The sequence below is a fragment of the Triplophysa dalaica genome, chromosome 12 (genome assembly GCF_015846415.1).
Source record: "Triplophysa dalaica isolate WHDGS20190420 chromosome 12, ASM1584641v1, whole genome shotgun sequence".
NCBI classification, from domain to species: domain Eukaryota; kingdom Metazoa; phylum Chordata; class Actinopteri; order Cypriniformes; family Nemacheilidae; genus Triplophysa; species Triplophysa dalaica.
The window spans coordinates 22,411,243-22,430,540 of record NC_079553.1 but is presented as its reverse complement, the minus strand read 5'-3'; the positions used below and the strand labels follow the sequence as shown (position 1 = coordinate 22,430,540).

Sequence of the window (19,298 nt, the reverse complement as noted above, 5' to 3'; positions counted from 1 at the left end):
GAATGTTTTTATGTGGTGATTTGGCTTAAGGTTTGTGTTAAATGACATGCTTTTATGGATCTTGCTTGCTTTCTCGTTGCTTTATAATGGCATGGAAAACATGTTTAGATTTAATAACCTTTTGTCTATCAGTGAATTTACATTTCCTGAAATGTCATCATCAGTCAGTCCGGTTAGCGAGAAGTTTGGCATGCTGATATGAAGGTGACTTATGACAGCAGCTTAGAAACACCACCATACGAACATCTTTCAACAAAATGGATGTGTAATAGTCCGTACCAAATGTATGTTTTGTTTAATAATATTAAATGAACAAACTATGTGTTTAGAGGTACAGAAGTGTGTAGATGTGCAGTGTTATATCAATACTCCTTTTTACCAGCGTGATGAAATATTTAATGTGTTTGTGTTATTTTATTGAGGAAAAATAGTTCTTGCAAATCACTTTTTTGTGTAATGTCCAATTTTAAATTCTTAATGTTACGTAATTTGGAATTTGAGTTACTCAGGAATGTCAAATTGTGGAAATATCATGGTTTGTGGATGTAAACGCATTATTTTTGTCCGTATAATTAGGTTTATTAGGCATGTTTATGAGCATTTTATTTGTTACATCTATACACCCTGCTTAACATTACAGCGTCCTTTCCTTTTGCACCACTATACTTTAAATTTCCCTGTATATTCCCATCTGTCATCTTTAGTCTGGGTGTGGACTCGTGTCACTCCCTTCATCTCTTCATGATCTGTGCTTTGGTTTGCAGTAATGAGCTGCTTTACTCTAATAGGAAGTCGTCTTTCAGCACACGTGTCTTGTGTCCTTGATGTTAGATTCAGCATGATCTCAGTAGATTAGACCGCTCTTGTGCTAGATTATTTTGTGTGCATTATATGTATATCAATGTTTTAGCCCAACTACACAAATATACATCTGATGTTAGACTTTCTTACTAGGCAGACGCTAACCATGCCAAAGTATTCAGAGTGTAGCCCTGTTTTCTTGTCCGTATTTCCCTGCCAGCATAATATGCTGTACTATGTAATGGGTCATTGGGGGAAACCAGATAGGCAGATTACTTGCCACATTTCCTTCTTCTAAATACTTTGAAATGTATTTTGGTGTTTTACTGTGTTGATATTTAGATTCGTTATTGAAATTAAATCAGTTGAATTTCTGTTAATCTAAAATAGACAAAAAATAGTATTCTATTCAGCACATTATAATATAAATATATGAAGTGTAGGATTTGTTTGCTCTATTTATTGTTTTGGACAATACTTGCTTGGATTTCTCTGAAACTAACTTGGCTGTTGACTTTTTATTTTTTTAGCACCTTGTTATTGGCTTACTTTTTACTTTGCTAATTTCTAAAGCGGCATTTCACCTATAATAAACCAATTTTGTGACAGACTTTTGAGCTTCTTTCACTGTGAATTTCCATGTTCATGCATTATGGGATCATTATATTGTCCATCAATGATACAATTATGCTTTGGTATTTGACCAAATTGGTGTGTTTTAGATGGAAACCCCCCTTCAAAATAATCACATATTGTTGCTTTGCAGCTTGAAATGAAGATGGACACAGTTTTTGTTTTATCCAGCTGTATTTACTCAGTGCAACTTATAACATCCTAGAGAAAGACATAACACCAACATGTCAGAAAACAAACAAAACACAATCACCGAGTTGGAAAAGGATCACCCCCTTGTGTCAGTGTTTGGTTGAACCACCTTCTGCTTTAATTACACCCTTTAGTCTGTTGAGATATGTCTCTACTAACTTTGCACTTCTAGACTAGGGCTAATTATACATGTCTAAATCGATTCTGTTTTCTGCACAGCGCTTCAATGAACTACGGCTCTTTGATCAGTAGGAAGTGTACTGCTCAATCTAAAATCACTATAAGAAATGAGATTGAGTTGTTTATAACTTGCATTTGAAAATGCAACAGTCATCAAATATCATCAGTATACATATACTTTATTGTCATAAAAATAAATAAAAAGGTTTGAAGAACAGTAATAGAATAGGACCACTGGCATTTCCTGGGAACTTATTGTTCTGTTTCCCGTATTTAGAGTGTATGCGCAAGAGCGCCCTCTGGCTTTCAGATGTGGCGGGATGTAACCGTAATTCATTGCAAAATTGAGCATATAAGAATCGCACGATAAATCGGCCAGTCTTATTCTGGACTTTGCAATATTTTCCCTGACTTCTTTGCAGAACTTCTCAAGTTCAGTTAAATTTGATGAAGACCGCAGTTCACAAAAGGTCTCCAGGTCATTCCACCCATTTTCAACGGGGTACAAGTCTGGGCTTTGACTAGGGCATTCAAGGAGATTCACCTGTTTCTCCATTAATCACTTTGTGTTCAGTTTTGCATGTGCTTTGGGTCGTGGTCATGTTGGAAGACAAATCTTATTCCCATAGACAACTTTATGGCAGAGGGCAGAAGATTTTACACAAGCATTTGACGGTATTTTGCACCATCCATTTTACCTTCTATCCTGACAAGTGCTCCAGTCCATGAAGCAGAGAAACACCCCCATAACAGGATATAACCACCTCCATGCTTAACGGAAGAGATGGTGTTTTTGGATGGTGAGCTGTATTGGATTTCCGCCAGGCATATAGTTTAGTGTCGTGGCCAAATAATTCAATTTAGTCTCATATCAACTTTTTCCATGTGGCCTCAGAATCTTCAAGGTGCGCTTTGGCAAAGCTCAGTTGTGACTAGATGTGGTCTTCTTTAGGAGTGGCTTTTTTCTTGCAACCCTCCCATACAAGCCAGATTTGTGGAGAATTTGTGATATTGCTGTCACATTCACAAAATGACTACTCTTAGTCATAAATTCCTGAAACTGCTTCGGTATAGATGTGGGCCTCTTCGTAGCCTCCTGACCAGTTCCTTCCTGGCTCTTTCGTCTAATTTTGAGTGATGTCCTGATCCAGGGATGGTTTGTGTTGTACCAAACACATTCCACTTATTGATAATAGACTTCACTGTGCTTCTAGACATTGATCAAGCCTCTGATCAATCTCCTGACTTGTATCTGTTCACAACTTTATCCCGGAGATCTTTGGACAGTGCCTTGCCAGCCATAGATGATTGTTTGCTTCAGTTGCACTACAAAGGACTGAAATGTTCTAGGAAAAGCTCTTTTCATGCTGAGCTAGTCAAAATGACCACAGTTGAAGTTCAAATTGCTTTGTGTGCCATCTAGCAAGATGATGATCTACACCTGATTGAGTTTACAAGTCATTTGTAAGAGGCGGTGATCCTTTTTCCAACTCAGTGATTCTGTTTTTTTATTATTTTTATAACATGTTGATGTTATATCTTTTGCTTGATGTCATAAGTTGCACTGAGTAAATAGAGCTGGATAAAACAAAAACTGTGTCCATCTTCATTTCAAGCTGCAAAGCAACAAATTGTGATTATTTTGAAGGGGGGTCATTCTTTTCTATATCCACTGTATGTGCTTTCTGTGTGAGGAGATTACTGAACCGTCAAATCTATAAAGTTTACAGCTGGTTTATTACATCCTTTTTTCCAAGAAAGTCTGTAAGCCGAAGGTTTTTATCTGTTGATTTAGACCCAGTTTGTGTACTGCTGTAAGAATATTCTATCTTCAAATGTCATTGTCTTCTATGGTGCTGCACAAAAGCGGCAACACACCATCCAACCATTTACTGTGCTCAATGTCCACAGTATACATATCCTTGCAGATATATATTTTTGCTTTGTTTGTGTTATGTGTGATTGTTAATAGGAGGCATAAGCATATTTTATTTCTTGTGCCAGCTTATTTTATGTATTATTGTTATAGGAGTTGTTCACCTTCAAAATGAAAATTCTAAAATCATTTACTCACCCTCTTTTCATTTTAAACCTGTATGACTTTTTTCTTCTTCTGCAGAACACCAAAGAAGATATTTTGAAGAATGTTGTTAACAGCCCCCTGATCACTTGCATTGGTTCCAAGATAAGTAAATGGGGGCTGTGCTGTTCGGTTAGCAGCCTTTTTCAAAGCATCTTCTGTGTTCTACAGGTTTGAAATGACCAGAGTGTGTAAATGATGACAGAATTTTCACAGAAACTACAGAACAGAACTACTACATTAATAGAATCAGCTGTCCACTATCTCCTTTATAGTCCACCGGTTTTTGCTATCATTTGTATTGTGAGGGTATGTTGACCCACTAGTCTACTTAGCTTCCTATGACGGTGAAGACTAAACTAAACTTCTTCCGTCTCCTATGGTTCCCGTTTTCCACCCTTATAATGGTCTTACTGTTAAGCTTTTTGGCAGTTTAACATTGGTTATGTTGGTCATTCCTATTGCCAACATAAATGCTGGTTCACTAAATTCAGCAGAGCATGTACTAGTACGCAGAGCCTTTGATAATGTGACAGAGTGTTATTAGTTTAGACATTTTATAACGGTCTCTGCTGTAAACATTGAGTTGATTTAAGATGCTCTTACCAACTGTCTTCAATTATGTGCCTTTGATGTCTCCAACAGGCTCCGTGAAGTCTCAGAAAAGCTCAACAAATTCAACTGCAACAGGTACACCTGAGCAAAGACATTTTACATTTTTAAGCCCAGAGGGTGTATAGTTCTTCCTCTAAGTATTTAGGTTTCAGGAAAAAGCTAACGTTTCTCTGTCCTTGCTGCAGTCATCCACACCTTATTCCATTGGAGCAGGCCAAACTCAAACAGTGTGTGGTCGGACCAAATCATGCTGGATTTCTCCTTGAGGTAACATCAGCGCCGTGCGATTTCATTTTTTGTGCAATTCTGTATGGTTTCAAAAACACTTGTTCAAAAATGTTAAAGGCTAGGTTTATTACATACTTTAATTTATCAATGGAACATTTGAGTATTTGTGTAACATCCATATGTTGCTCGGAGGGAAACGGACCTCAAAAATCTGACTTACAGGCTATATTAATAGGTGTAGATATGCGTGGGAAAAATCTTGAGTTTTAAGTGGTTTTATGTTTCAAGTCACAATCTCATTCTCTGCTTTGCATATTTAATTTGAGTTGTTTGATAGACATGAACATCTATGCATTTGGCAGATGCTTTTATCTAAAGAGAGTTGCGGCGCGTTTAATTTTCTAATTGTTTCATTATTTTTTCAAACTCAACCTTGGTATCACTAGCGCAATACTCCAACAGTTAAGCAGCATCAAAGCGAATTCATTTACGATACGCTGCTAAAAAAATCTACTTCGGTGTGACACTGAAAAACAATCGAAAATGACAGCTGTGATTTTTGTGTGTACTGTACCTTCTACCACATTGAGTTAAAATGTTGGATTGTTTGCTTTTGGTCTGGAAAAATATGGAATACAGCTCATAACATTATGCTTTCTTTTTCAGGATGGACGGATCTGTAGGATAAGCTTTGCCGTCCAGCCAGACCGACTGGAGCTGGGCAAGCCAGATGGCAATGACGGGTGAGATATTAATAACCCTGTTAGAGATCTGAAGAGTGCATGTTTGAGCTGGTATGCAAAATAATGTTTGATTAGATCTGTCTGTCATGGTTAAGATTGCGTAAGGATGCATCTCAACCTGCTTTTAAATTCCACTGCACGAGGGATTACAAACACCGATAGACTGAGGTTTAACAGAGGATTCAAGATAATGTGTGAATTGTTGCTTTTCGCATAATGAAGCAGTGAATGTTTAAGTTTTCTTTTAGAATAATGATTAACAGGAATATGACTGCTGTTAAGTGCAGCAATTAGCATATTGCCATAGAGAAAGTCGATTAATTCCTAGCAGAATGTATAATGATAGGATGCTAATTTTAAGGACGTGCTTAAGAAATGCAAATGAATAAAATCTGACAATTCAGGTTTTTTAAGTGGTTTTAAATACACACACGAGCATGTAACAGCCTTGTCATAAGCAGTTTATGTTCTGTGTTGATCATTCATTTAGGGGGTCATACAACGAGAAATCACTATTTTATCATCATTTTAAAACATTCCTTTTGTCCGAAATTTCGTTTAATAAAGCTAAGCTGTAAAAACACCTTGTTCACGACTTCACATCAGATGTATGTATGGTGAAACCGAGGGTGGGAAAGCAACAGTTGATATTTTTATTGCGACTCCTGATTGAGTAACCATGGACCTGAGTGAAAAAATCTAATCCAAATATGATCCTTTTAAAAAGCAGTTGTCCTATGCTCAATGCAGCTTTTCTCTGCTTTGCTTGAATTAAACAGATTTGTGGTTCCCTCTCGTTGTGGATTAAATCCATGTTACAACACTGCAAATCCCCTTTGTGAACCGCAAGCAATCTGCAGTATTTGTGTTTGATATTAAACTGGCATGATGGCACATGATTTATGGGTAATCTTCTCCCTGCCAGCCTTTCCTAAAGCTCTTGTCTGAGGAGTGTGCTGCAGTCAGTTCTGATTCCCAAGGGTGTTGCCATGTTAGTCGTGCCAATCATAAAAAAGGCTGATTGGATCAGTCTTGGGGTCTGTTAGGTCCCACATGTGGAACTATAGATGTGTAACTGATCTCCCTTCTTTTGTTTCCAGTTCAAAGTTGAGCAGTGTCTCAGGGGCAGGAAGGAGCTCCAGGCCAGGCAGGACTAGTGATCCGCCCTGGTTCCTGTCTGGTTCTGACACACTGGGCAGACTGGCAGGAAACACCCTGGGGTAAGTCAGAAACGCAGGTAAAGCTGGTGGCCACGGGCGCGACGTTGCCTTCGGTTATGAGAAAACAGTATGACAGTTCTTTAGTGTTTTGTATTTGTTTGCATGGTCGACATCATTCTTACTGCAAAGCCCCGTTATGAAAATGATTTATGTTTTGTTGGGATGTATTTTGAATGCCAATGTTAAAAGTATTCTTCTGCATTTCTTAATACTTTTTCCAATGCGAGGAACTTGTTTAATTATGTTGATCATTTTAAAAGCTTTTTAATCAAGCAAATATAAGTGTAGACTTTTAATCTGTGTTTTAATCTTAAACATCTTTTTTTTTTAATGAACTAAACCTGACTCTATCTAACCATAGAAGCTTGGTACTAAAAAAGGATTTTTTTTTAAAATCTCAATCTGTTTTTCTTAAAATGCTGCTAGATCTGAGCTATATATCTTTGAAAAAAACCCAATAATAAATAAGATTTAAATGTATTTTTTTGTTTTAAAAATAGTTTTTAATGTTAGTTTTAGGAAAAATACCAAAAACTGTTCTTTAGAAAGGACTATTTTAATGTTCTAATATAACAGTTCTTTGTGGTAAACCAAAGTATTTATTTGCATGTGCAAACATCTTATCGCTCTCATACTTTCTTGGACTTAAAACCTTGACTGAATTTCTTTTTCGAAGAAAAAAGCTCTTTAAAATAATTTTTACAATGTTTGTAAATTTAAATATCGACAAATTTATTATAAATACTTGATGTATCGCTGCATTCTCCTTATGAGCAACTCTGTTCTGAACATTTGTTTGTTTTAAAATGTTTCATTAAAGCAAAGCTGAGGCTGAATGTCTATCTGTGTGTGTGTGTGTGTGTGTGTGGCAGAAGCCGCTGGAGTTCAGGAGTTAATGGAGGAAGCAGCGGAGGGGGAGGCAGTGGAGGTGGAGGTGCGGGAGGAGGCGGGGCCAGTGGAGGGGGAGGCAGCGGAGGTGCGAGTGGAGGTGGATCTTCGGGTCGCTCCTCCACAGCAGCCCGTGATTCACGCAGACAGACACGTGTTATCCGCACAGGCAGAGATCGAGGGTCGGGCCTGCTGGGCAGCCAGCCGCAGCCGGTCATCCCAGCATCTGTCATACCGGAGGAGCTCATCTCACAGGTCTCTCACGGGACCCGTTATGTCTTATATCAAATACAAGAGTGTGTTTTGCATAAGGAATATTCTGCGTTAGCTTTTCTTTGAGAATTCTCCTTACTCTGCCAAAAACTAAGCAACTTTGTGCATTTCACTTTTTACATGTCAGCCATTTGTTCTTATTTTAAAAAAGGTGTACAATTTTACGCTTAATAGATATGTTTGAGATGCTTAATTGTTGTAAATAATGTCTCTTAACTGCATTCAAGAAGAGTTTTTATTTTATAAAATGTGATCCGGACATTGAAAACTCATTAGCTTTGCTTCGTCTCCAGGCCCAGGTGGTTCTTCAGGGGAAGTCCAGAAGCGTCATCATCCGAGAGCTCCAGCGTACAAACCTGGATGTGAACTTGGCTGTAAATAACCTGCTAAGCAGAGATGATGAGGATGGAGATGATGGCGATGACACGGCCAGCGAGTCTTACTTACCCGGAGGTTAGAGCGCAGTTGATGAATAACACGCTTGTGAAGTTCTGACCTCTGGCAGGCTGTGTTTAACAATGTCTTTCACTCTTCTACAGAAGATTTGATGTCTCTGCTGGACGCGGACATTCACTCTGCTCACCCCAGCGTGATCATTGACGCAGACGCCATGTTTTCAGAGGACATCAGCTATTTTGGCTACCCCTCCTTTCGCCGCTCGTCTTTGTCTCGCCTCAGCTCCTCTCGAGGTAAACACCAAAATACACACACACTCTTGCACACACAGTGTTGTGAAGCCGTCGGGACAGATTCTTATTAAAGCCGTATTTTTAAGCAATCTTTAAATGCACTGCTCACGTCACGTATTCATGCAGATAAAGTTCTGAACACAGCAGCGAGATTCAGATATCAAAGAACAACAGAGTCTGGTCATATTAATCACATATTTGGCCAAAATATAATCTTGGTTTTTATTTGTTTAGTAATCTGGATTCTTGAATAGTCAGCTCATGCTGTACCAAATTTCTGTAGCCTCGATTCCAAGCACCAAGTCTTTTTCCAAAGGATACGCCAATATTGAAATGATTATTTCTCTGGCCCTAGCTGTCCTTATTGTTGAGAAAAGTAGTGAACAAATCACTCTATTGTCATTATTAGATTAGATTTAAATTAGATGCATCAGGTGTGATTTAGGACAAGAGTTGTGATAAACATCCAAAAGCTGGCATCCGTGGAATCTGTGTGGTTTTATGATCCGCCTCTGGATGCAGCTCATCCAGACTCTGTTCTGCATGATTTTGTCAGAGTGTCTCTGTGCTTTTGAGAGTGTCCAGTTGTCCTGCATGGTCAGCCGTTCCCCAAGCGAGCTCTCTGTGAAGGCCCTGGAGTTTTAAAGCTTAAATCTCCGCTGATTCTGGACACCCCCGTCACAAAGACAAAATCTTTCTAATGCGACCCACCGACTGACTTAAAGCAGTCATTGTTCTGTATAGCCACCCGTATCGAGCCCCTTTGCCTTTTCTTTTGGCAAATCATGATAATCTACCAAATATGGACCATCACCTAAATGGTCATCGGTCCTTTTTACCAGCGTGTCTCTTTGGTGGTTGGTGTCACAAAAGAATGAGATGAATTGATGAAGTATTTTTGATGATCTACTCTTTTAGTCACTATGTAGTTTGAATCTCAAAATTCTAAGGGTCTTCCGCAGAGAGTGGCTTACTCTTATTCCACTGGTGTGACCCTATTGCATACCAGTTCTCCTTCTCCCCCTAGAGCGAGACTCTGAGCTACTCCGCGAGCGGGAGTCGGTCCTGAGGCTGCGTGAGAGGAGGTGGCTGGACGGTGCCTCCTTCGACACAGAGCGTGGCTCCACCAGTCGTGAGGGAGAGCCCAGTCTGGATAAGAAGAGCCTGCCGCTGCAGAGCCCCGTCACTCTGGGGGAGGAGCTTCAATGGTGGCCTGATAAGGTGGGACTTGAACCCTCAGCTTTTCTAGACCGGCACATTTTAATCTGCAGAGCTTTGGCTTTGGTGTCACTGCTGTCTTTTTCTCCTGTCTGTTTTTGTAAAAAAGTAAACATCTGGGCGGAGTTATGTCCGCTATTCTTTGTTTACATCACACCGACTTTAATGCATTTAAATAACTGATTTTGTGCTTCATGAATTTAAAGGCATTTTAAGAGTTTTTGAGAAATGACTACAACTAACATGAACACCAAAATTGCATTTTGAAGAAACAAGAGCTGGTTTTCTCTTTATTTTGGAGGTGCTCACTGGTTGTGTGATGGCATCATCCTGGCTTTGTTAGGCTTTTAGAATTGTTTTAGTCATACAATGCTTTTCCACCATCATGCCGAACCATTCTAAGCAGGGTTTGAAACGGTTAGTTATGTGTCCACGTCACCCTGGTTCGATACAGAACGATAAAAAAAACGATCTCGGCTCAGATTTTTCGGCACGTTTGTCTAATGAAACCATTTAGGCACCGGCTGGCATAGATCGGCACGGAGATGAACGATTAAGCAATGGGAACGATTCAGCGCGATAGTGGAAAATGCTCATTGTTTTTAAAATCTATTTTTAGGACTATGTAACAAAATTTGTCAGCATCGGGGCTTTGTACTCTGAGCTTGTTGCCGTCAGCACTAAAGGAGAACTGTACCAGTGGAAGTGGAGCGAGCCGGAACCTTATAGAAATGCACAAGTAAGATCTTCCTTCGCTATGAATAAAATTGACTGGTTTCATGGGAACTGCTGAATTTGACGTTCTTCAATGTTTCTTCTCTGACATAGAATCCTTCTATACATCATCCTCGTGTTCCTTTCCTGGGCCTGACCAATGAAAAGATCACTCATCTCTCTGCCAACAGTATCAGAGCCACAGTGGCCACCGAAAGCAACAAGGTGCAAATAAATCTGTGCATCCAGAAGATTTATTGTGTTCTGGGACTGTATTTCAGATGTCTATTACATGATGAAAGATTGTTTTTGAGTTTCTGAAATAAATCTCACTCTTTTGTTCAGGTGGCCACGTGGGTTGATGAGACACTGAGCACTGTAGCTGCTAAACTCGAACACGGAGCGCAGATGTTTCCAGAACTGCAGGGCGAGCGTATCGTCTCTCTGCACTGCTGCGCTCTCTACACGTGTGCACAGCTGGAGAACAGTCTTTACTGGTGGTGAGCAGCCAACCGCTTCTCTGTCTGCTGATTTGAGCCGTTCTGCGTTTGTTCAGTGTATAAACAATTGAGTTTCTTCTCTAGGGGTGTCGTGCCTTTCAGCCAGAGGAAGAAGATGCTTGAAAAAGCCAGGGCCAAGAACAAAAAGCCGAAATCCAGCGCTGGCATGTCTTCTATACCCAACATCACTGTAGGAACTCAGGTAAGATATGTTTCATTTAAACTCTTGCTGAGTAGACTCCGTAATCATCAGCAAACATTGAGCCAGTGTGATGTTCTGTGTGTTTGTAGGTGTGCCTGAGGAATAACCCTCTATATCACGCTGGGGCCGTGGCCTTCTCTGTTAACGCCGGGATCCCGAAGGTGGGTGTCCTGCTGGAGTCTGTGTGGAACATGAACGACAGCTGTCGCTTCCAGCTCCGCTCGCCAGAGAGTCTTAAGAACATGGAGAAGAACACCAAGACGCAGGAGACAAAGTAAGACCTTGGCTTTACTACAGCTGAACCAGGACATGTATGTGATTCTCTGTGCTGATGGTTGTTTCTGTTCACAGGACGGAGAGCAAACCAGAGCTGGTGAAGACAGAAATGGGTCCTCCGCCGTCACCCGCGTCCACATGCAGCGATACGTCCTCCATCGCTAGCAGCGCTTCCCTGCCCTATAGTATGTGAACCAGCACGCTTACCTCAATGCTGAAGAGTCTTTAATTTGATCAGATTTATAAAAGATATAATAAATATTATATTTCCCAAACGGTCGATCTCCTTGAGGCGTGCTGGAGCGGAACTGAAGCACGAGCACACAATACATCATCGCATTATTCCTGCATAACTCTTGATTCAATATACGTTCGTATTGTATTCGTATAAGTCAAATTCTGCTTTATTGTCAATTCTGGCGCATGTACAGCACATGCATATAGAGGATTGAAATTGCAGTACTTGCAGACCCATGGTGCATAAAAGTCACAATAAGACAGAATAAAAAAAATATATAGAAAAAATACAGATTATACACGTATGTCAAATACAACTATTATTGTATTTGTCAAATAATGCTGGTACGCACCGATTGGCAACAAAACACAGACTTGCCATGTACGATTCATTAACGGGAACTTTTAGCGCTTGGACCGCTCTATTTATAAGTTTTAAACGACCTGCAAACCCAGGGTTATATCTACTGTTTATATAACATTAATCACAGAAATGCCGTGAACAAATAGACACCCTTGTTCACATGTAGGAAGCACATTGATGGGGGTGCTTTTCCTCTCGCTTCTTTGTTTCTTGGATAATAATGAGATGTGTAACTGAGAATTTGCTGTGTTACAGAGCGAAGGCGTTCGACACCAGCTCCTAAAGAGGAAGAGAAAGTGAACGAGGAGCAGTGGCCTCTCAGAGAGGTCGTCTTTGTGGAGGACGTTAAAAACGTCCCGGTGGGAAAGGTGGGTGCAGGTCCACACGTCTGTCTGCTGGCTGGATCCAGTGGAGACCAGAACCAGGCACATATTATTTTCCCCCACTGTTTGTTTTCAGATATTTTATTAATCCGTATGAGTGTGACATGATGTTTGACTCATGTTTGTGTTAAAGGGAATTCAGTATTTATATAAAACACAGGCTTTGTTCCAGAAGCTAGTGAGCTGTCTGCTGGCACATTGAGTCTCTTATCTGAGCAATTTAAGCTGCTGTACATAAAGATGCAATATGTAATGCACATGGGAGTCTTCATTTCAATATTTTAACGTAAATGACCATTGTCTTTGTTAATCAGTATATTTTTGTATTAAATGACATCTAAACATGTTTATAATCAACTATTTTGGATTGTTTTCCATCTGGCATCCATTATGAGGCATACATGCAATGATGTGTACATGCAATGCAGGTTTAACTTTGGCCAATATGAGGTGTCTTGTGTTGGTAGGCAGCTCACAGTTTCAGATCAGAGCCAAGTAGCGTTGACCTGATTTTGGCATAATCAGATAATTATCAGTGAAGACAGATGAAGAAGGTGTTCTAGTTGTCGTCTTGTCTGTCTTTGTGTGACGCAGTGCTGTGACGCCTCATTTGCAACAGTTCTCTCTTTTAACCTCAAGGTGCTTAAAGTCGATGGTGCATATGTTGCTGTGAAATTTCCAGGGACGTCGAGCAGCGTGAGCAGCCAGAGCGCAGCTCCGACTGACTCTGACCCCTCCTCACTGCTGCAGGACTGTCGTCTGCTCCGAATCGATGAGCTGCAGGTACATACACACTTAACTTTAAAAAAAAAAAACACAGACACGATTGTTCACATTAAGTTTGCTTGTATAATTGACAGTTCTGTTGTTTTAACAGGTTGTTAAAACGGGTGGAACACCAAAAGTTCCAGACTGTTTTCAGCGCACACCTAAAAAGCTCTGTATTCCAGAAAAAGCTGAAATTTTAGCAGTGAATGTTGACTCCAAAGGTGACTTTTAAAAAAAGTGCTTTGTTTTGTTGCAAACATTTCCTGTGCTCCTTTATTACAATTGTGTTGTTGTCGTGCAGGAGTTCATGCCGTGTTGAAAACGGGCAGTTGGGTACGGTACTGTATCTTTGACTTGGCAACTGGCAAAGCTGAGCAGGAAAATCACTTTCCCACCAGTAATCTGGCCTTCCTTGGACAGAACGAGCGCAACGTGGCCATCTTTACTGCCGGCCAGGTAACACCTCATTTATGCAAAACATTTCTGACTGCACAGAAAACAAAACATAACACGTTAATGGGATTTTAAGTTATTTTCTAAAGACTTTCCTTAGACCTTTTAGTTTTTAACTATTCTGTCTTTATCATCAGGAGAGTCCCATCATTTTGAGGGATGGCAACGGCACCATCTACCCCATGGCTAAAGACTGTATGGGCGGAATACGAGACCCTGATTGGCTGGACCTGCCGCCCATTGCCAGTTTGGGCATGGGAGTTCACTCGCTCGCTAACCTGCCCAGTAACTCCACCATCAAAAAGAAAGCAGCTATCATCATCATGGCTGTAGAGGTATGAAACAAGACCCATTCCTCCGCACCCATAACTGCAGTTAGGACCTGCGATGCCTAGCAACTTTTATGAATTTTTCCTGCACTTGGTTTATTGTCTCTGATCTTTGTATTTTAGAAGCAGACGTTGATGCAGCACGTGCTGCGATGTGATTACGAAGCGTGCAGGCAGTACCTGATGAGTCTGGAGCAGGCCATGCTGTTGGACCCCAGCCCTCACGCGCTGGACGCTCTGCTGGGTCACCGCTGCGACGGCAACCGCAACGTCCTCCACGCCTGCGTGTCTGTCTGCTTCCCCGTCAGCAACAAGGAAACAAAGGAGGAGGAAGGTGATCACGCAGAGACTGTTTTTTAAAAGCCCATGGAGCTCTGTAGCGTCATCATGTTGTTTCTGCGTTCTCTGTCATACTCTCGTAACAACTGATCTGAGATAACCTGTGATGTGTTTCAGAAGCCGAGCGCTCTGAGAGGAACACGTTCGCTGAGAGGCTGTCTGCGGTGGAGGCTATTGCTAATGCAATATCGGTGGTGTCCAGCAACAGCTCCGGCAACCGCACTGGATCATCTAGCAGTCGAGGGCAAGTACACAAATACAACACGGTTAATTTAGATAGCGTGTACACAAATATGTTAAGTGTCTTGCGACTGGTTTGCTTTGTTCTGTTGTTTATCTACAACATTAAATGCTAGTTAATGTCGCCGGTGTGTGTTGTTGTTTCTCATTTGTTTTTATCTTTCATCCGTAGCTTGCGTTTGAGGGAGATGATGAGGCGTTCTTTAAGAGCTGCAGGTTTGGGTCGTCATGAATCAGGACCCTCCTCCAGCGACCACCAAGACCCGGTTTCGCCCCCCATCGCACCCCCCAGCTGGGTGCCGGATCCTCCGCCCATGGATCCCGGTGAGTTTACAGGCAGCTCGGGTTGTTGGCATGACTTGTATAGATGTACTATAGCATGTCTTACAGAACCATCTTCTTTGATAGACGGTGACATTGATTTCATCTTGGCCCCTGCAGTGGGCTCGCTTACCACTGCCTCCACAGGCACCACTCAAGGACCCAGCACTTCCACTATACCAGGTGCGTGACTCAGTGGACTCTGATGGCAGTGGTTATCAACTGGGGTTGCCTCAGGACCGTTACATTGGACAGTATCAGAATTGTGTTTGGTAGAAAAGTTGACAAAGTGAGCTTGAAATAATGAAATAAAGCAGGATGCAACGAAAAGATTGGTTTTGTGCTCTTCTCAGCCACCAAATCACCGCAAGTGTAGATTTGATCATGGTTTGTTAAGACAAAAGCATCATGTCACACAACCCGACCATTTGTAGTTTGAAAGGATTCTGCACCAGTTCAGAACCACTGTCCTACTGTGTCACTTAGATGGGTTAAGTTTCTTGTTTTCATTAACATCTGTCATGTTTTTACTTCTGAAGGGCCCTCGTCTGAACCTTCAGTGGTTGAGTCTAAAGACAGGAAGGCCAACGCTCATCTGATACTCAAGCTAATGTGTGACAGCGTCGTTCTCCGGCCTCACTTAAGAGAGCTGCTCTCTGCTAAGTACGTGGCACCTATGTTGCTCTCATTGCTATCTAATCTTGTTTTACACACACGTCTCTGTTTGCTGAATGTTTGTCTCACTGTTGTTCGACAGGGATGCTCGTGGAATGACTCCGTTCATGTTGGCAGTAAGTGGGAGGGCTTATCCGGCAGCCATTACCGTTTTAGAAGCAGCCCAGAAAATACCCAAAGGTACGTACGTGGTTGTAGTCTAAACCACTTCTCTTGAAGGACAATGTCTGTGATGACACATCTGCTCTGTTCTCAGTCATAATTTATTTGTGTTTGCGTGCAGGAGAATCGGGTCTCGTAGAGAAAGATGACACGGTGTCTGTGTTCATGGAAATGATCTGTCCTTCAGGCACCAACCCGGACGACTCTCCTCTTTATGTCCTTTGCTGTAATGACACCTGCAGTTTCACCTGGACCGGTGCTGAACACATCAACCAGGTGAATCTTCACAGCCTGGAGTGAACTCAAAGCTAAAATGGTTGTTAAAATCTCAGAGGCCATTCACACTTAAACGTGGTTAGCTGTATGTATACATAAAGATTGTATCAGCGTTTCGTCCAGATGGATCTGGCGTTTTGATAGCCTGAAACTATTTTCTGAAACCGGGTCCCAGAGTGGATAAACCTGAAAACGCCACCCTTGCGTTTTCGTGTGTACAGCCAATCTGTATATTTGCTGAAACGATGATGTCCTCACCCCAGCATGCAAAGTTAAAGTCCAAGTCGTCTTCTCCATTTTAGTGTATCTCTGTGGCAGACTTACAGTCCCACATACTGACCTGTATACTACATCATTTTGAGTCGGTTTCAGTAGTTTTGTATGTATGCTGATATTTCTTTAGACGACGCCCTGAAAAAAATAATGTATAGGAAAAGCTCTGGCTTCCAGTGAATGTGGCCTCAGTGTCATTTAAATGTTAAACTGGTCTGCTGTTTGTGTACAGGACATCTTTGAGTGCCGGACCTGTGGCCTGCTGGAGTCATTGTGCTGCTGCACTGAATGTGCTAGAGTTTGTCACAAGGGTCACGACTGCAAGTGAGTGGACGGCCCTCAACATTTAAAACCCTTAACATCAAGCAGTGTAATAATGTCTGTTCATTTTGATTGTTGTCCAGGCTGAAGAGGACGTCTCCCACGGCATACTGTGACTGCTGGGAGAAGTGTAAATGTAAGACGCTCATCGCCGGACAGAAGGCGGCTCGTCTGGATCTCCTCTATAGACTTCTGACAACCACAAATCTAGTTACCACACCTAACAGCAGGTACATCACCTAGAAACACATCCACAGGCCTTTTATGACCTTGAAATCTTTTTCTCAGTTTGTTTCATTGCTAGTAAAAATTTAATTATATTCACTGATGCATTACAATTCTTTCACCTTGGTTTTGTAAATATTGTAAATTTGCTCATCTCTGTGTTTGTCTGACAGAGGAGAGCACATCTTGCTGTTCCTGGTCCAGACTGTTGCTAGGCAGAGTGTGGAACATTGCCAGTATCGACCGCCCCGCATCCGAGAGGACAGGAACCGCAAGGCCGCCAGTGCTGAAGGTGAATGTGATGTTAGAATTTTGTCTTTAAAGTCATGATTTAATTCAGAACTATCTTGTTATTGGTGGTGTGAATGGGGCGTGAGAAAACACTGAATCACATCAGTGCATGTTCTAATATACAGGCTTTGTGTATGTGTCATGTTGTCTGTAACCTCTTGGTCTCTCTATTAGACTCTGATATGCCCGATCACGACCTGGAGCCTCCTCGGTTTGCTCAGCTTGCTCTAGAGCGAGTGTTACAGGACTGGAATGCCCTCAAGTCCATGATAATGTTCGGCTCTCAGGAAAACAAAGACCCGTAAGCGCCTTTAATAATTGTTTGGGCTTGGAGACAATGACTTAAACACTTTGGCTTTACAGATGTTTTGATGTTTGTTTCAGTCTGAGTGCCAGCAGCAGAATTGCTCACCTCTTACCTGAAGAGCAGATGTACCTGAACCAGCAGAGTGGCACCATCAGACTGGACTGTTTCACACACTGTCTCATTGTCAAGTGTGCACCTGACATCACAGTGAGCGATCATCTGCACCATATCCATTCACCACAACTATACACTTTATAATAGTGTCATATTAGACCGTTTCAAAGCAACAACATTAGACCAGTAGTTAAGTGCAGCCCAGGACCTCGCATTCGATGAATTGGTCTATAGTGATAGTAATGTTAATGACACTAAAACAAGATGTAAGATAGGTCATGCTAACGCCATTGCTGTAATAACTCCTACCTCTTGCTTTCCAGTTTATTGACACGTTATTGGGGACTCTGGTAAAGGAACTACAGAACAAATACACTCCTGGCCGTCGAGAGGAAGCAATCAACGTCACACGCAGGTTCCTTCGATCTGTGGCCAGAGTGTTTGTGATCCTCAGTGTGGAGATGGCTTCTTCCAAAAAGAAAAAGTATGACTGGTTTACTTGCCTTCCTTTTGATGTATTTCCTGAAAATCTCCCATTTCAAATGAAAAAGTGGAGTAATTCTCATGCTAATCTTTTTATTCCACAGCAACTTCATCCCTCAGCCCATAGGGAAGTGCAGGCGTGTGTTCCAGGCTCTCTTGCCGTACGCAGTGGAAGAACTCTGCAATGTAGCTGAGTCTCTGATCGTGCCGGTGCGCATGGGCATCGCCCGCCCGACAGCGCCCTTTACTCTGGCAAGCACCAGCATTGATGCAGTTCAGGGCAGCGAGGAGCTCTTCTCTGTGGAACCCCTCCCTCCACGACCCTCTCCAGATCAGAACAGGTGAGTCACAGGACATACACTGAAGAGTTCATCACTGACGGTTTATCTCACTCATGCTGTGTGTTTTTTTCCTCTCAGCTCCAGTCCGTCGGTTTCCTCATACATCATCAGGAACCCTCAGCCCAGACGCAGCAGCCAGTCACAGACGGCCCGTGGACGAGACGAGGAGCAGGATGATATTGTATCTGCTGACGTAGAAGAGGTGTGATACTGTTTTTATTCACTTCGTATCTGAACTATACATTATATTTATCTATACACATTAGTAACAGACTGATTCATTAGCCAAAATGTTGTCATCTGAGAGTTGATTGCAAAAAATCACGTCAGACTCATCACTTTGTAGGGAGGCCAGTGACGGATCCAAAAAATATAGATATCAGAAATATCACGTCGGGGTCACCACTTTGTAAGGTAGCCACAGTTAGTTTAGTCAAGTTTCTGATCATCTGTTGCCGGTTTCAGAGGTATAATTTTACAGCAGAATTTATTTTTTGTTATTTTGTATTTGCTTTCATTGTATCATTTTTTGTCTAATACCAGTATGTTGTCATTGTTCCTGCTATGTGAAATGCAATGGATTTTACAAGTAGAAAGCAATATAAAATATGTTTAATGTTAGCTCCAAGTCTAACTGTCTGTTTTCCTGTTCAGGTGGAGGTGGTGGAGGGTGTTGCAGGTGAGGAGGATCACCATGACGACCAGGAGGAGGCAGGGGAGGAGAATGCAGAGGCTGAAGGCCACCATGATGAGCATGATGAGGATGGTGAGCAGAATGCCTACAGAACACCATCAAGAACTACTTTTCTTAAAGCTCTGTTACAGATAGGAATCATATCAAACCTGTCAGAAAAAAATAACTTCAGTTTCAATCATGGATTTTTAAAAGCTGCTGTCTGTAACTTTTGCCTCTACAGCACAAACACTTTCAGAAAAACAATAGA

General features: G+C 41.6%; 1 protein-coding gene across 5 annotated transcripts in view; it reads left to right on the top strand.

The window, feature by feature from the left end:
• ubr5 (ubiquitin protein ligase E3 component n-recognin 5) overlaps positions 1 to 19,298 on the top strand; it is a 30,710-nt gene that overhangs the window by 782 nt on the left and 10,630 nt on the right. For 3 of the 5 annotated variants that reach the window (XM_056761859.1, XM_056761857.1, XM_056761856.1), the window contains exons 2-36: positions 4,532 to 4,576; positions 4,687 to 4,768; positions 5,396 to 5,472; positions 6,573 to 6,692; positions 7,565 to 7,835; positions 8,147 to 8,306; positions 8,393 to 8,542; positions 9,552 to 9,763; positions 10,380 to 10,499; positions 10,589 to 10,699; positions 10,820 to 10,974; positions 11,059 to 11,176; positions 11,266 to 11,450; positions 11,528 to 11,637; positions 12,309 to 12,421; positions 13,076 to 13,219; positions 13,314 to 13,425; positions 13,506 to 13,660; positions 13,795 to 13,992; positions 14,110 to 14,320; positions 14,443 to 14,569; positions 14,738 to 14,889; positions 14,974 to 15,069; positions 15,426 to 15,549; positions 15,644 to 15,741; positions 15,845 to 15,999; positions 16,505 to 16,596; positions 16,677 to 16,823; positions 16,992 to 17,110; positions 17,284 to 17,410; positions 17,494 to 17,623; positions 17,854 to 18,014; positions 18,118 to 18,354; positions 18,433 to 18,556; positions 19,009 to 19,120. In XM_056761859.1, the coding sequence (XP_056617837.1) occupies positions 4,532 to 4,576; positions 4,687 to 4,768; positions 5,396 to 5,472; positions 6,573 to 6,692; positions 7,565 to 7,835; positions 8,147 to 8,306; positions 8,393 to 8,542; positions 9,552 to 9,763; positions 10,380 to 10,499; positions 10,589 to 10,699; positions 10,820 to 10,974; positions 11,059 to 11,176; positions 11,266 to 11,450; positions 11,528 to 11,637; positions 12,309 to 12,421; positions 13,076 to 13,219; positions 13,314 to 13,425; positions 13,506 to 13,660; positions 13,795 to 13,992; positions 14,110 to 14,320; positions 14,443 to 14,569; positions 14,738 to 14,889; positions 14,974 to 15,069; positions 15,426 to 15,549; positions 15,644 to 15,741; positions 15,845 to 15,999; positions 16,505 to 16,596; positions 16,677 to 16,823; positions 16,992 to 17,110; positions 17,284 to 17,410; positions 17,494 to 17,623; positions 17,854 to 18,014; positions 18,118 to 18,354; positions 18,433 to 18,556; positions 19,009 to 19,120 (4,850 nt within the window). The remainder of the gene's footprint in view (positions 1 to 4,531; positions 4,577 to 4,686; positions 4,769 to 5,395; positions 5,473 to 6,572; positions 6,693 to 7,564; positions 7,836 to 8,146; positions 8,307 to 8,392; positions 8,543 to 9,551; positions 9,764 to 10,379; positions 10,500 to 10,588; positions 10,700 to 10,819; positions 10,975 to 11,058; positions 11,177 to 11,265; positions 11,451 to 11,527; positions 11,638 to 12,308; positions 12,422 to 13,075; positions 13,220 to 13,313; positions 13,426 to 13,505; positions 13,661 to 13,794; positions 13,993 to 14,109; positions 14,321 to 14,442; positions 14,570 to 14,737; positions 14,890 to 14,973; positions 15,070 to 15,425; positions 15,550 to 15,643; positions 15,742 to 15,844; positions 16,000 to 16,504; positions 16,597 to 16,676; positions 16,824 to 16,991; positions 17,111 to 17,283; positions 17,411 to 17,493; positions 17,624 to 17,853; positions 18,015 to 18,117; positions 18,355 to 18,432; positions 18,557 to 19,008; positions 19,121 to 19,298) is intronic. The other 2 variants (XM_056761861.1, XM_056761858.1) reach the window with 1 other exon arrangement.